The sequence below is a fragment of the Clinocottus analis genome, unplaced genomic scaffold, assembly GCF_023055335.1.
Source record: "Clinocottus analis isolate CAN_PGR_092001 unplaced genomic scaffold, fCliAna1.0.p SCAF_13, whole genome shotgun sequence".
Taxonomy (NCBI): Eukaryota; Metazoa; Chordata; class Actinopteri; order Perciformes; family Cottidae; genus Clinocottus; species Clinocottus analis.
The window spans coordinates 9,317,195-9,331,905 of NW_027175854.1; the positions used below are offsets into that span (position 1 = coordinate 9,317,195).

General features: G+C 45.3%; 1 protein-coding gene across 1 annotated transcript in view; it reads left to right on the forward strand.

The window, feature by feature from the left end:
- The window catches only part of igsf9a (immunoglobulin superfamily, member 9a), a 44,427-nt gene extending 34,672 nt beyond the window's left edge, over nt 1-9,755 (forward strand). The window contains exons 14-21 of the mRNA XM_068574201.1: nt 627-817; nt 2,394-2,611; nt 2,995-3,079; nt 4,136-4,306; nt 4,695-4,731; nt 5,069-7,333; nt 8,147-8,220; nt 9,592-9,755. Coding sequence (XP_068430302.1) covers nt 627-817; nt 2,394-2,611; nt 2,995-3,079; nt 4,136-4,306; nt 4,695-4,731; nt 5,069-7,333; nt 8,147-8,220; nt 9,592-9,755 — 3,205 coding nt within the window. The remainder of the gene's footprint in view (nt 1-626; nt 818-2,393; nt 2,612-2,994; nt 3,080-4,135; nt 4,307-4,694; nt 4,732-5,068; nt 7,334-8,146; nt 8,221-9,591) is intronic.
- The last annotated feature ends 4,956 nt before the right edge of the window (nt 9,756-14,711 follow it).

Sequence of the window (14,711 nt, forward strand, 5' to 3'; positions counted from 1 at the left end):
CATTCTAAACTGTGTAAAAAATGCATTACTACAGAGCAGAAATTACAAAAAAAAGTGCCTAAAAATCTCACCTATTGCTCTGAGATGGAGTGTTTGCTCTTGTTTCCCGAGTTATTGACACGACTTGCTTCATGCGTCGCAATAACGCGAACGCTGAATTCAATTTACTCTCGAGGGCCTGGAAGAGAATAACCTCACAGCGATCCGCTCCATGCTAATGTGAACTGCGCTGACCTTTTCGGTTTTCTCATAAAAGAACCTCTCTTCAGTCCAGTCAAAGAAGACTGACATTAATAATTTTCAAACGTTCCTTCAGTTTTGAATTTTTTTTTGGATTTTTTTTTTTTTTTTTCCTCCAGCCTCTGGGTCAAGTCATTTGCTCCGTCTAAAAAAGACAAGTCGAACCTCAGCTCCGGTAGGAACACGGAAATCATAATTTGAGTTGCGAGCTCTTTGAGCAATAGCTGGGACACATCAGTGCTTCCTCTGCCACAGAATCTAGAGCTGATGATGAGTATGAATGATTAATGAAACCTACTTTTCTGTCATGTTTCATAAACCCAGACCGCCAGAATTCCCCGCCGCTCTTTTGTTCTCACTTCTCTCTCCTCTCGCTCCGTCTGCAGGGTGAAGAAGACTTCAGTGGGCGGTAATGACGGGAGGCAGGACTGGTTCTCCGTGCCCGTGCCCGCCTCCTCCGGCTGCAGCCTGCAGGTGACGGGCCTGTCTCCCGCCACCGACTACCAGTTCAGCATCTTGTCTCACAATAAAATGGGCACCGGGCCCTTCAGCGAGATCGCCGCCGCGCGCACCTCGGGTCAGTAGCCACGCCGCAGTTTGCCTGAAATCCCGACCCGAATATCAGCCGGTTACATTTAGGATCCAGTCGCGGGTTCTGCTAAATCCTCACGCAGCAAACACAACTCATTGCAGGTGTTTTATTTGTTTCTTTATTTTTTTTATTCACAATGCAGAAAGCCTTTCGGCAAGCTGTTTTTTAAAAAAAATTTTATTGAACTGCTGACCATCACTTTTATCGGTTTGAATGCAAATCAACTCACATGAAACGCAATTCCCCAAACTGTTGTGTGGTTGATATACTGCTGCAGCTTGTGTTAATAGCACATCATTTGGAGGTGACACTTGACGTGCATAATTACGTGCCACACTTTGTCGTTATGTTTCTGCAACAAAACAAAGTTTAGGTTTTGGCAACACAACCGCTCGGTTCAGTTTGAGAAAACCATCCTGCTTGGGCTCAAATTAAGTAAACCAAAGGAAATACGGTTATTAATACTATTATCACTGACACTGTGAGTGTTGCATATTTACACGGACGCGCTTAATTCCTGTGTCAACACCACACAGAAGGATGCTATCGATCCCTTGTTAACAGGTCCAATACTTTGGCAAATGGCCAAAGGACCTGCAAAACGAATGGCATGGGGGATAAATGCCGGCGTGTTAACTCGGCGGACTAAGAGGTTGAAGACGGGTAAACGCTTTGCCTGCTAACCATTAGCATGTTGGCATTGTCAGAGCCTGTTAGCATTAACCTGGAAGCACCGCCGAGACTAAACGCAGCCCCACAAAGCCGCCGGTGTGTCTGCTTCATCTGTTAAGCAGCAGCGGGTTGTATCCTCAAAGGTAACTTCGGGATCCTGCAGATCACAGTCTTCCTGGGTTGATCAAATGATCGCCGAGGGCAAAATCAACATTTATATCCAGTGTTTCCACACAGTGCGCCACTCCCCTTCTCCTGCACACTACTTTTAGCTATATTTATGCTTGCCTATGGCAGGCCAGGGGAAGTAGCATAGTTTGTGGGAGATGTTGTGAGTTAAATGCTGATTTTTATTCCTGAGATGATGTTTTTGCTCTTCAGAAGATTTGAATCATTCATGGCAGAGAGTAGACATCACAAGTACAGATAACAAAACCACACACTTTTTGAAGAGTCAACCGGGTGCTGGATAAAAGTTTTCTTTTTCCGATCATTATACATTTCAGTGGTTGAAATCTCCCATTAGAGTTTTCAAGCATTATCAATGGTCAATATTTCTGGCGTATCATCTTCTGGGGTGGTTTCAAATGTGTCATCAGGATATGAATTAAAACTATTCTGATATTTTACTATCAGACCTGAAATACATGAAACACGCCTCCCATCATATTGGCCTCTGGTTTCCATTAAAACACGACACACTGTGCCGTACTCCTCTACGTTTCAACATATGCGGACTCTGCAAAACGCCTCCGCCCCAAACCCTTCTCCCCTCGCACTCTCAAGGTTGAACATCTGTGGCGCCAGCAATTTCCTCCACCGTAATTTAATTTTTCCGCCAGAGCGTATCTGGCTGATAGGCTGAAGGTCTTTTATTCCTCTGCATCAGATCCTCCGCCGAGGAGAAGCAAACTCAAGCCCCCCGCGTCGCTGTCGGCTCATCAGGGCTCAGCAGGTGTCGTTCTGCAGTGGTCCCACCCTGAGGCCCAGCACCCTCCCATCACGGGCTTTGTTCTCCAGTCCCGCTCGGACCGGGGGGAGTGGTTTCCTTTGGACGAGGACATCGGCGCCAACAGCAGCGAGATAGTCGTTCCGGGTCTGCACAAGGTATCCGAGCCGCTCGCGCCGCACTCCCTCGGAGACGAATCAGTCTCCAGCTGCTCGCTGAATGCCTGGGAGATTTACATTTTTATCTCGGCTATACAGTACCTACGTGGTTTTACTTTTTGTCCACTCTCAATTATGCACATTCATATGGCAGCCCTCACTCTGCTGTCGCCTCTCAATCTGTGTGCGCAGCCGTTTTTCTCCTCCCTGCCCGTCTCATCCTTCTCCTCCTCTCCTATGTAGGCCTACACACATTCAAATGAACTTCATTAGCATGGCAGGCACAGTCCTGTGTTGACAAAGTGTGGTTTCATCCTCTGTCCTGTGTGTGTGTGTGTGTGTGTGTGTGTGTGTGTGTGTGTGTGTGCGGATGCTGGTCTCAGGACTGTGTATACGAGCTGCGGCTGCTATCTCGTCGCGGGGAGTTGCTGAGCGAGCCCAGTCCATCAGTCAATGTCTCCACCGTGGGTAGGTGTTCGAGAGCAACCTTGCCCCCGTTCCATATTCTCACCCCACCCTCCGTTTTAACCCCTCCTCCTCCTTGTCCTTTTCCTCCTCCTCCTCCTCCTCCTCCGCCTCCTCCTCGTCCTCCTGCTCCTCTATCAGTCTCAGACACTCTCCTTCTTTATTTCTTTCCCACGTCCCTCTTTATCCAGCGTTGGACCGAAATTAGAACAGGCCCCGGGGGAACGCTGTCCATTAGAGGCCTGAATGATAGAAATAGCTCCGCTAATAACTTCTCAAAAGTGTTAGTGCGAGAATTTGCACTGGTCCTTTCTAAATCTTATGGGAATGTGACATGAATGTTTCATTGGATGTGGTACAGAGATATCATAGAGCTCCCACTGGTACCGCCCGAGGACAACAATCAGAGCTTGTGTATTGTTTAACATAACTCCACTGATACTCTCAGTTTGACGTCTGACTGAGCAAATGCAAAACAATCAAGTTTTTGATTTGCTGATGGTGATCAACAGTGAGATTGGAGATTAGGTCCACTTAAAATAATAATAAACTGCAGAGTGTAATTATTTTCCCAGGTTTCTTTTTTTGTGAGGTAAAGCACTTGTTCATTGTAGTTCTGGCATGAAATACGCATGATGAAAAAAATTTATTCACATGCATTCTTTTTCTTATATCATTTTATAGTAATCAGACTATGTATCTATACACCCACATATCCCAATTCATATTGATGTACGCTGTTTTTTATTATTAATTATCACTTGTATTTAAATCAAGTAATTTATTCATGTGTTTTCAAAATTTATAAATATACTTTTATACTTTTAAATTCATGAAATACATGTATTTAAAAAACAATAAATAAAAATCATGTTGATGGGATTATATCTGCATTTTTTTTTTTACATATATGTAATGTCTGTGAGTGTTGCTTCTACAGCCACTAAATGTTTTTCTTGGTAATTTTATTGAATTACGCACATTTTTGTAGGTTTTATGGTTATTGCTGACAGTATATTTTCAATTACCTTGCTTATAACTTCTGAAATTACGTCACAGGGATGGAGATCTACCCCGCCGCATCCCGACTCCTGGAGCTCGTCCCGGAGCCGCTGCTGGCTGGCGTGCTGGGCGGGGTCGGCTTCATGTGCTTGGCGCTGGTCTTGCTGCTGGGGTCCGCCTGTGTCATCAGCCGCAAGAGGGACCGGCGGCGCAGAAAGAAGCAGCACGGTAAAACGCCCCTCACTCCGGAGACTCAGCAGACACTCACTTTGATGAACTGCATCATGAATATCATCATTTATTCAATAAAATATTGAAGGCACTTTCAATCCATTATATAAATCATAGCCCACTGCATGGATTTGGCGCTCCTCTTGTCCCCCCGCTCGTCCATTCAGTTGTAAAAGTTATTGATGTCATTTACATTACTTGCTAATTAGGGTAATTTCTCATTAGTGGCTGATAAATGTAAGTCTAATTAACATTTTGGGCAAGCCTGGGTGCCTCAGGCCCTCTAATGGGCCCTTATTAGGCTTGATTATGTTTTTACTTCTTGCTCAGTGTGGTTGTATCCTAATGAGTCAGATACCATCTTGCCCCTCTCCCTCCCTTTCAGAGCCCCCCTCTGTCATCTATAAATGCTCCCCATCAATGTAAGTACCCCTTCATCATGTCATTCTAATGCCTCCAATTGACCTTTTCCTTTGCTTCCTTTAAAAACGAAATGTCGAGAATGCCAGCACTTATGTTATTTTCCATTTCAGATCTTCTTTTTCTTCCTAATCTATTGCTGTCGCCGCTGCTGCTGTTTTAGTCTCGCTCAGTCTACATCTCTCCCGCCCCCTCTTTCACTCTCACTCAATCTTATATCCTCTGCTTCTATTTCTCTCCCTCTTACACCTCCGTTTTCTTATTTATTTTTTTAAAATTCTTTTCTTCTTACAATTTTCTTCTTTCACCCCTCCCTCCCCCTCCTTCTCTTGCTCGCAGAAAGACTTCCGGCACTGGCAGTCCAGACAGTGTGCTGAAGACGAGCCTACTTCCAGCCAGCATCCTCTATCCCACCACTTGCTCTACCACCACCTCCTCATCCTCGCAGACAGACTGTTCCTCCTTCAGCGCCGAGAGTCAGAATCATCGGCGAAAGCAACTCCCGTCCGCCTACGGCAGAGGCCGCCTTAAGAGGACAACTTCTTCTCCCATTCCTTCCCCGATCGAGATGATCTCCAGAGGCCCGGACGGGCGCTTCGCGCTCCTACCGTACGGCCGTGACGCACAGAGCGGTCACGACCAAGCTCGAGTCCGACGGTCGGTGTCGGTGCACTCGGAGAGGGAACACAGGAAGCAGCCAGCGTTCGTGCTCTCCGTGGATCTCCTACCTTGCGAACGTGCAGAGGCCGCTTCCACCAGGCAGAGTCTTAGCGAGGCCCAAGGCTTGTCCCATCACCGCCCTTACATCGCGGATCAGAAGGCGAGCTGCGATGGCTTTCCCGACTTCAGCAGCCTGGGCTCAAACAGTAGTTTGACCACCATTCCTCGTCAAGACAGAATAATTACCCCCACATTTCCAGTGCTGCCACACATCCGGTCCGGCCTTGGTCAGCCATCCAGGACCGCCAGCGCCCTGGTTCTCCAGATGGAGCACGAGCGGGAGAGAGGGAACCTGAGCCACTGCCTGAAGCTGGCTCAGGAGAGGGAGGAGCTGGAGAGGGAGCTCCAGAGGTACACTCTGGAGAGGGGCTCCATGAGGGAAATGAAGAGAGAGCACTCAGACCTGGAGAACGGTGAGGTTGGTGGCAATGGGCTTGTGTGGGAATATAAAAGCAGCACGTTGCCCCACAGATACCCCCAGGGCAACAAGGGGAGCTTTGCTCTGTCACCGAGCCCTTTCTCTTCCTCCTCTGTGCATTGGGATGTCCGCCCACCGCTGACTCTGATCCCGACCCGGACCTGTTTCAGTGCGTCTTCAACCGCGAGTTCTTCTTGTTTTAAGTCCGGCGACCTTCATCCGGCTCCATCCTTCACCGAACAGACCCCCCTTCTATCTCAGGAGGAATGCAGCTTTTCCAAAGGCAGATTAACTCTCCCACATCTCTCCTCAAAGCACCAGAGACATGAAAGGGTAGCGGCAGCACCAGAGGGCTATGATAATTCACCACAATCCACAGTCTTAGCAATGCAAACGAATGATTCATGCTCTGGGGCACAGAGACAGAACAATCTTAGTCATGGCAGCCTTTCAACGTTGCCTTTCCATAGCAGTAAATACACCGAGGGATCTAATTGGGCTGTCGATGGAGTGCCAGACTCTGCAAACGCGGAGGTACCGTTCCCTCAGCCCACTGATGAAGACGTGTGTGTCGAGATGAGCGTGGATGAGCCAGAGTTGGAGGCGAGCGCTATACGACCCATGCTGCACGACAGAATCGCCTCGCATGTGCAACATGGACGCTCGCTGACTCGCAGAGGTCAGCGTGGGGACGCAAGCGGGAGCAGAAGCTTTCACGGCGGCAGCCCTGCTTCCGCGGACGACTTTGTCAGGGTCCCAGCTGCCCCGCGAACTCCAGGACCAGAATCTCGGAGAGCCGTGACCCATGGCTCCAAACTCTGGGACGCTAAGCAGCGAAGTCAGAGCCTCGACTCCCGGAGACGGAAAGAGAGCCGTTTCCTGCCTCCTGATGCGTGGATCGACTCTCTCAGCCAAGAGAACTGCTCGAGTGCGTCTCCACGTCATCCAGGCACTCTGTTCTGGGATCCCCACAGCTCTCTTACCAGGAAGATCTCCAAATCTCCAGCAGATTCTCCTTCTGCTACCCAAGCTGCCTCCCGGTTACCTCCTGCTGTGGATGCTTTATCTCTAAGGAGCAGACCAGAGAGGCCCATACCAAAAGATGACGTGCCTTGCCACTGCGAGCCAAGAAGAGAGGCGTCCATCTTTCCCAATGCCGCCAAATGGCCAGTAGACTACCGGGAGGCCATGAGAGAGGCAGAAGATTCCTTGGAGGCTATGAAGGAAGCTTCCAGATGCTTAACGCCTGACGACTATTACCAAGAGGCGGGGGGCTACGAGGTGCCAGAGTCCGGGAGCAGCTACAGCAGTTATGCTAGCAGCGGGCGAGGCAGCATGGAGCCCGCTAACGGACGCCTGTCCCTGTGTCATCTATCCCCAACCCTCACCTGCTCACCTGAGACCGTAGAGGAGGGCCAGGGGAGCGCAGAAGACACACACATTCACCACATGGAACCAAGCCAAAGGTATTAGGGACCTAATGAATGAGGGGAATTATGCTTTATAGAAGAAAATGTAAGGGTTAATGTAAGGGTTAACACTTGCTGGAAGATCCATTTTGTTCACTGTAAGGCTTGCATGATGAGCTTAATCCACCATGCATATCATAAAATGGTTATGGGCGGAAATACAGAAAGTTCAGTGTGTTCTGACATATCTAGTTAATTTTTTCACCTGATTTCCAAGCCAGTGTAATAACAAGTGTTAATAATAGGTGTTACTGCTCATTATGAGTCACGAGTCAAGTTATGTTTGAAGTTACAGTTGAGAAATTGTTCAAACAAAAAGCAGTTCATATTTCTGCATGGTGCAACAAGCATGGATGAATCACATAGACGGCACGACTGTGGCTCAATAGTTCGCGTGCCCTTCTTTCAATCAAAGGATCGGGGGTTCGAGCCCAGGCTCTGCTAGTCCTTTGTCGTTTCTTCCGTGAGCAAGATGTTTGCTGTGTGTCTGGTGTATAGAGCAAAATGTAAGTTGCTTTGGATGAAAGCGTCAGCTAAATGATATGTCATGTAATAAAGCATCATGCGTCCTTACTTTTAATGTCTTTGTCCGGTCGGTAAATTACTTTCATGTTGATGAACACACAACAGAGGTTCATTCAAACATTAGGAGAAACATCAAGCCATCCGCATCTATATTAATCTATGCCTGCATCGACAATTCTCTGTTTAAGTTCTTTGCCATCGCTAAATCTTGTTAAATGTGCCAATGGCTGCATTGAGCACCCGGACTGTGTTTATACACTAAGTGGTGTTTTGTGAATTTTCCAGGAGAAAGGCCTCAGTGGATGAGAACTATGAGTGGGATGCTGCTGATTTCTGCTCGCAGCCCGGAGACCATGACGGTGAGTGTTTTTCTTTCTTTGTTGACAAAAGGCAGTTAATGTACAAAACTAGAACTTTTGTCTGTTTTAGAATCAGAAATCAATTATCACGATCGACCTTCCTTTTGATCTGGATTGCACACCTGTAAAGTTTGGTGACGGCATCTTGAACGCTCGCACTGCTATCGCTTTGGATAAAATCTCTCCAAAGGCAGAAAAACAAAAGCACCTGGTAAAGAAGTCCTAACTGCCTCTGCGATGGTTCCTGCTACAGTACGTGTCTCCAGGGCAACGTTTTGCCTCGATGACTCACGCACACACACACACCGACTAACAAGGTGAAAATAATACCAGCATCACTCCGGTGGCGGGTAAACGTGACTTTTAGAGAAGGAAAAAGCCTCTTCTAGGCTTATAGATTTGCCCACTGTGAACAAAGCAGAGGATGAAATGTCCGCCTTAAGCTCTGGTGTCAGCGTTTAGAGGGTTGTGGGTTCAAACCCAACAGGTCGTCTTGGGCCCGTCCGTGTGGAGCGTATCCTCGTAGGTTTTATGGCGGTCCTCCAACTTCCTCCCACGGTCTAAAGATAGTGCTACTTTTAATGATTTATTGTCTTTATTATTTTTATTGTGCATTTTACTGTGCCTTCTTTTATTGTGTGTTTTATTGTATACAATTCATTACATGTTGTTGACCCCTGTACAGCACTTTGTGACCTTTGTCTCTGATAAGTGCGATATAAATGTACTCACTTACACATCATATAATAACAACTAATCATTTTTAAGAAGATAAGATAGGAAAAAATCATCCTTTATCAGTCTCTCAGTGGGGAAATTGACGATATACAGCAGCATTGCAAACAGAGACACATTGTAAGAAAGAAGAATGTACACCTTCTAATATCATCATGATATAGATGAAAATATAAAGAAAACATAGTCTTTACTATTCCATTTGCTCTGATTTATACACTGCATGGTGTTCCCTACTGGCTCAAATGTGTATTTAAACCAATGGGCTTGCTTATCTTGGTGTTTTTGTTGTCGTTGTGGAGACTTAATGTGGCGCGCAGGAGCAGTGTACCGCGCATATTAAGCAGCAGCATTTAACAGGCCCTAACTGCAACACGTAGCAATTTCTGATCTGACCCGGGTGACATTTGTAACTGCGTTTCAAGAACAAATTAGGAGAAAAGGTCAGACATGTTTTCCCTCGATGGCACATTTGCAGTCGGAAGCCAGCATTAAATATTTAACCCATAACCTATGATTCTTTCATATCTATGGGAGTTCAGGTTCCAGGGCACAAAACCCGCAAGCTGTGGACATTTATAATAACATCTGCGGTAAAACTATCCCGAGATAATTTCAGTTTCTCTTTACCCACAGACCTGCCTCCTTCGCTGAATCCACTGAAGCCCGCTCCGTGCTGCAGCCTACCCAGAATGCAGCGCTCCACTAAGGCACAGACAAATTGCACTCAGCTCTCTCTGCTCCTGGGGCATCAAAGCAGCTGCTCTGCTGAGCCTGAACCAGACACCGTGCTGTTCTGACAGCGCCGGCCTTCGGCTCATCTCACCCGGTGTGTCCTCGCGCTTATTGACTGGCAGCACGAGGCGACAAAAAGTGCATGTGGCAGAAAGTGAGCTTTGTGTCTGAATCAGTCTAATTCCCCTTTTTTTTTTAAACTGAGAAAAAGGACAAAGTTGCTTTAAAGGGGAGTCTTGAGCTTGCTCGCTTTGATAAACCTCACTCTGAAAATAATGGTTTTCAACAATGCCGGTCTGGATAGAAGTGAAGGGAACACAACATCACCTTTGTCCCTATGCAGAGCTTTAAAAAGTTTGCTTTGTGACCCATCCCCATCTCGCGCTCTGCATTTTGTTTTCAGAAGAATCTGTCACTCTGGCGCTATCAAAGCTTTTCACCGCGCTGATGGCTTCACCACGTTCTCTGTGTGTGGTTTGATAATATGCATTCATCATCCAGGGATGACTCAGTGGCCACACAAGGGGGAGAAAGAAACGAGCTCAGTCCTCATCAAGTGACGGGTTTTTGCGCTGAGGATGATTAAGTTTATAGACGTCATCCATCACCTTTTGAGTTCAACAAGCGCTGCGGATGAAATGCCAATAAATAAGAAAGATAAATAGAATATGAACACACTCAGAACAGTTCATATTTGTGCCTGAGTGCAAAACTGTTTCTAAAAGATTCTCCCAGCAGAGATCATTATCTGCTTTTCTTGCTCTTGAAATACTGTGAACTTCTGTTATCTAACGATCTACTCGCTGTGGCTAAAAGCTTTTGCTTCAAGAACTCTAATTATGTTTTCTAATTAAAGAGGGTCGTGTCGACTTGTAGGGTTGGTCCGTTTATTTTTTTTATGGACACAAAGGGAAATTAGCTTTAATTTTGACTTTAATTTACAGAGAATCAATTCCCTTAATGACTCCCTACCGCACTTGCTGTATACTGGCGCAGTTGTGAACAGTGGTGCCGTTAAGGGACACCAGTGAAGGGGTTAAATGCCTCGTTTGAGGGCAGGTGAACAGCAGGTACTGCGCTGGCTACTGCGGAGTGACGCCGTCGTATTACAAAATGCTGATGTGGTTATTAAGAGATAAATTGTAATGAATGAACACAATTTTATTCAAGTGCACATCAGTTTCTGACCCAAATGAACACATTTCAGTGGAAACCATATGTTCAGTGGATTCACTCCAATATATCTGTGATGCCAACTCTTGGAAAGAGACTCATTGAAACATGGCCAGATGTTGAGGGATGTCTTCATGCGCTGATGTGCATGTTTTTGACCAAAGACTTTTAAAATGTCTTGTTTTGGGGGGTTAAAAGGCCACTTTTTGGTGTGACTGGGCACTCCCATTTGCAAAGAGTTTAGTCTGTTGTCATACAGTATATAGATGTTGGCATTTGGAAGCACTAAATCCATTGATTTCTCCAAGCCTGACTTCTCAATGTAGATTAAGATTGTTCCCGTTCGTGCCGCGGGATGAAACAGGCGACTTTCCCGGCACGAACCGGACACCGCCGACCTGCTGAGAGAAACATGCTTCTGCTTCATAGTCTTTCCTTCATGAACAATGGAAGAGAAAGGAAAATTGGGTTCGGCTCGCTGCACTAGCTCAAGGCTTTCGCATTAGTCAACCAAATAATTAACTCAGAGCTCCGCAGCGTACCGGAGCATTGCGGGGTATCGTTCCTATAATTGAAATTCACTCATAGAGGCTACATTTACCCCAAATCAATGTTTCACTTCTGTAGGACATTTTCATTTTCTCGTGTACACATATTGTACCTCAGGTCCGTGAATGATCAAACCCCATGCGCCGCTCCGAGGGCTTGCAGTCAGCAAGTTTTTACTTCTTCTTCTTTTTTTTAAAATTCTCTCTCGATATATAATTCTTTTTAAGAAACAATTCTGCACTGTTTTTGACTTTTGGGGCCAAAACATGAATAGTGGAAACTTGGAAGGAACTACTGCACGCTGTAAGTTGAGTGATCTGGAAGAAAATGTACACGCACACACACTTCTGGCTGTATAGTAATGTGGATACACCAGAATAATACATCACAACAGAATCCTGTTCAAACACCAGCAAGGGCTCATAAACCTGATTGTTATACTGCTTCCTTTTTCAGTTATTGTGTGTACTTAAGGGGATTAGCTTTAAAGCAAGCACTCTTTTATTATGGCCATTAAGCAGCGGCTGAAATATTTGCTAATGCCGCGAAGTGACTCTCGAAGCTTGAACCCTATAAAGGAAAATAAATGGGTGTAACCATATGGCGCTGCTGTTAGCATGGTAGGCTCTAAACTCGCCTTAGTTAGTGAGTTAACTTGTGTTTTTAATGTGAGTGAACATCAACGTACTGAAACACTTTCACAGTCTGGATTAAAAAAATGGGATTCAAGCATTTTTTTCTTTTAAATACTCTTTTTGTTTGAAGATAAATGCCTCTCACACTCCACCGATTTTCACAAGAAATAATGCTTTCACAGTAACGGGCCAGCTTTTTTTCATTCCCGACACAATCCAAAATGTGTCTTATCTGCAGCAAGAAGAGGATGTTGGCCAAAGTAAAATGCAAATAAGCTGCTGATAATGAGCCACAGCACTTCTAAGTGGGAGAGAAAACCCACAACAACAACTGTTAAAAGAAAGCTTAACAACCCGCCGAGCGTCATCATTTTTTCGGTTTATTGGTGTTTCGGGTTTCTAGGCCCAGCAGCTGGGATACGCTCGACGCTTACAGAGCAAATACGCGCTTGCTGATGTTGTGTGCTGCTCGCAGAACGGGTTGAGCTAACGTTAACACGGGCAATAGTCACATGCAGATTTTCTGTATTACTGTACAACATTTTCACATCGCAATCTGCCAAGAAACAACACAACCGCTCCCAGCAAGAAGAGGATTGAGAACATAGGTTTTATGGGCCTCCACACATTAGTTATTGTATAAGCATATGATGCTATTAGAAGGGATTTTTCCATCAGAATGCACATTGAGTGTAAATACTGCTTTTCCCATGACTTACTAGGCAAAACGTCACGTATGTTGACCCTTAAATTCAAGTAGATGAACTCATTCTATAGTTTATGGATCTGTCCTTTTAAATGATATTGAACTACTTATGCACAGGGGAATGCTCAAAAATCAGACCTAAATCAATAAGCATTACAGGAAGTAGTTTCATGCTCCTATTTTATTGAATTCATCAGATCCAAGATACCAGATGTAAACCTTCACCGCTTAGAAATAGTTTGATCATTGATCATAGTTTCACACAATGTAAACTAGAGATAAACAGCTTGGTTCTGCCACCTTTAAGCGGGCACCTGACTTCATTGACTGATAAACACACGAGTGTTACATCTCAACCAGCCTCCAATTAAACTGACGTTATAACAACCGTGACAAGCCCGCTCTTGAAGAAAAATGATCACAGTCTTTTTTTTTATCCACTGCAATACGATTTACTTCGACTTTATTTTTTTTTTTTACATTCCTTCGAAATCAGGGATTACGGTTGTGGGACAAACACTTATTTCATGTCAGTGGCGGCGGAGTAGATTTTTTTGCTGAGAGCAAACAAAGGAAGCGGTAATGAGCGAGTGCGAGCAAGAGCTCATTTCAAAGGCGAACAATCCTCGCATTGCGGCGACAGAACAGCGATCCACCCTGACAGGTAACATATTTTAATTTTCCACTTGTACATGGAGGGAATCTTTCAGCTGACTTTGTTTCCAGCTCAATCTGTAGCTGTCAAACCACCAGTGACACCAGGGTTGTTTTTGAAGTGCTATTTTTTCAGAGGTGTTTATCTCATCCAGTGATTGTTTTTTTTTCTCCATTCTTTTTCCTTTTTCTTCTTTCACGCTCTTTATACAAGAAGTGACACGGTGACAGCTCGATGTCGGCTGTGCATAGAGGAGATGGATGGAGGCGCGACGCTAGATGCGGGTTTGCGATCGTCGCGCGTGTGTGCGCTGACCCCTCGACGCGAATGTTTCAAGTTCTGATGGTTTGAGGTGGCTCTCGGTTAGTGTTAACTTCCGATTAGCTCCCAATTATGCCAAACGATGACAGTTAGAGAGGTGATCTGTAATATTTCTGTTCTGGGTGATTTGGTGACACCCAATGTGTGACTGATGTGTCAGTTTGCGGTGCAGCCAAACAAACACATGTCACTGTTATCAAGGTCGTCTGCAGATCTGCTGTTGCCTTGTTTTTGTAGACGGGTTTTGAACGGCAGAACAAAACACTGCGTTACCTGTGACTGCTGAACAAGAAAAAGCCACCATTCACATTCAATTTTTTTTCAATTGAATGTGAATAATTAATGTGAAGCAGCAGCACTATGACATGTTCAGTTTGTGTGGGAAGCTGGTGAGAGAAACCAGAACTGCACAAAAGCGTGATTTTATAATTAAGAGGCGCTGGATTTTTTACACAATGTTATCACGTGTATACTTACAATATTTTTGTTTTTAAAATGTGATGGTTACCCAGGTGGCGACCTCTCGTTCTATGGGGTGAGGAAAGAGTCTTAAAACGTACATTGTCTCTACTGACCAGCAACGGGGCGACTCCCGCGTTCCAATATGGTCACTTAGGCTCGTCGGCTGCAAAAAACAACAACATGGCGACAACGCATTCTACGAACTCGATGCTTTCCAACGGCACGATGACGACGTCCACTGCTAGTGTAAATACTGGTATTTACTGGTAACTTTGTTCCATTATCTTGAAGCTGCAGCTGGTGACTTCCATTAAAATAACTTCTGTCCTGTTTGTTTAAACGGTCACTATATCCTGACAGAGACATCATTTGTAAAAAAAAAATAATAATAAAAAAAAAAAATCAATTTTGCCTGCCTCCTTTTAGTGCTCCTAAATGCATTCAAAACATTCCACGGCGGCCAAAGAAAAGCAGAGTATTCTCCAACGCAGCTGTCAATCACTGCTGGCGAAGCCCGTGA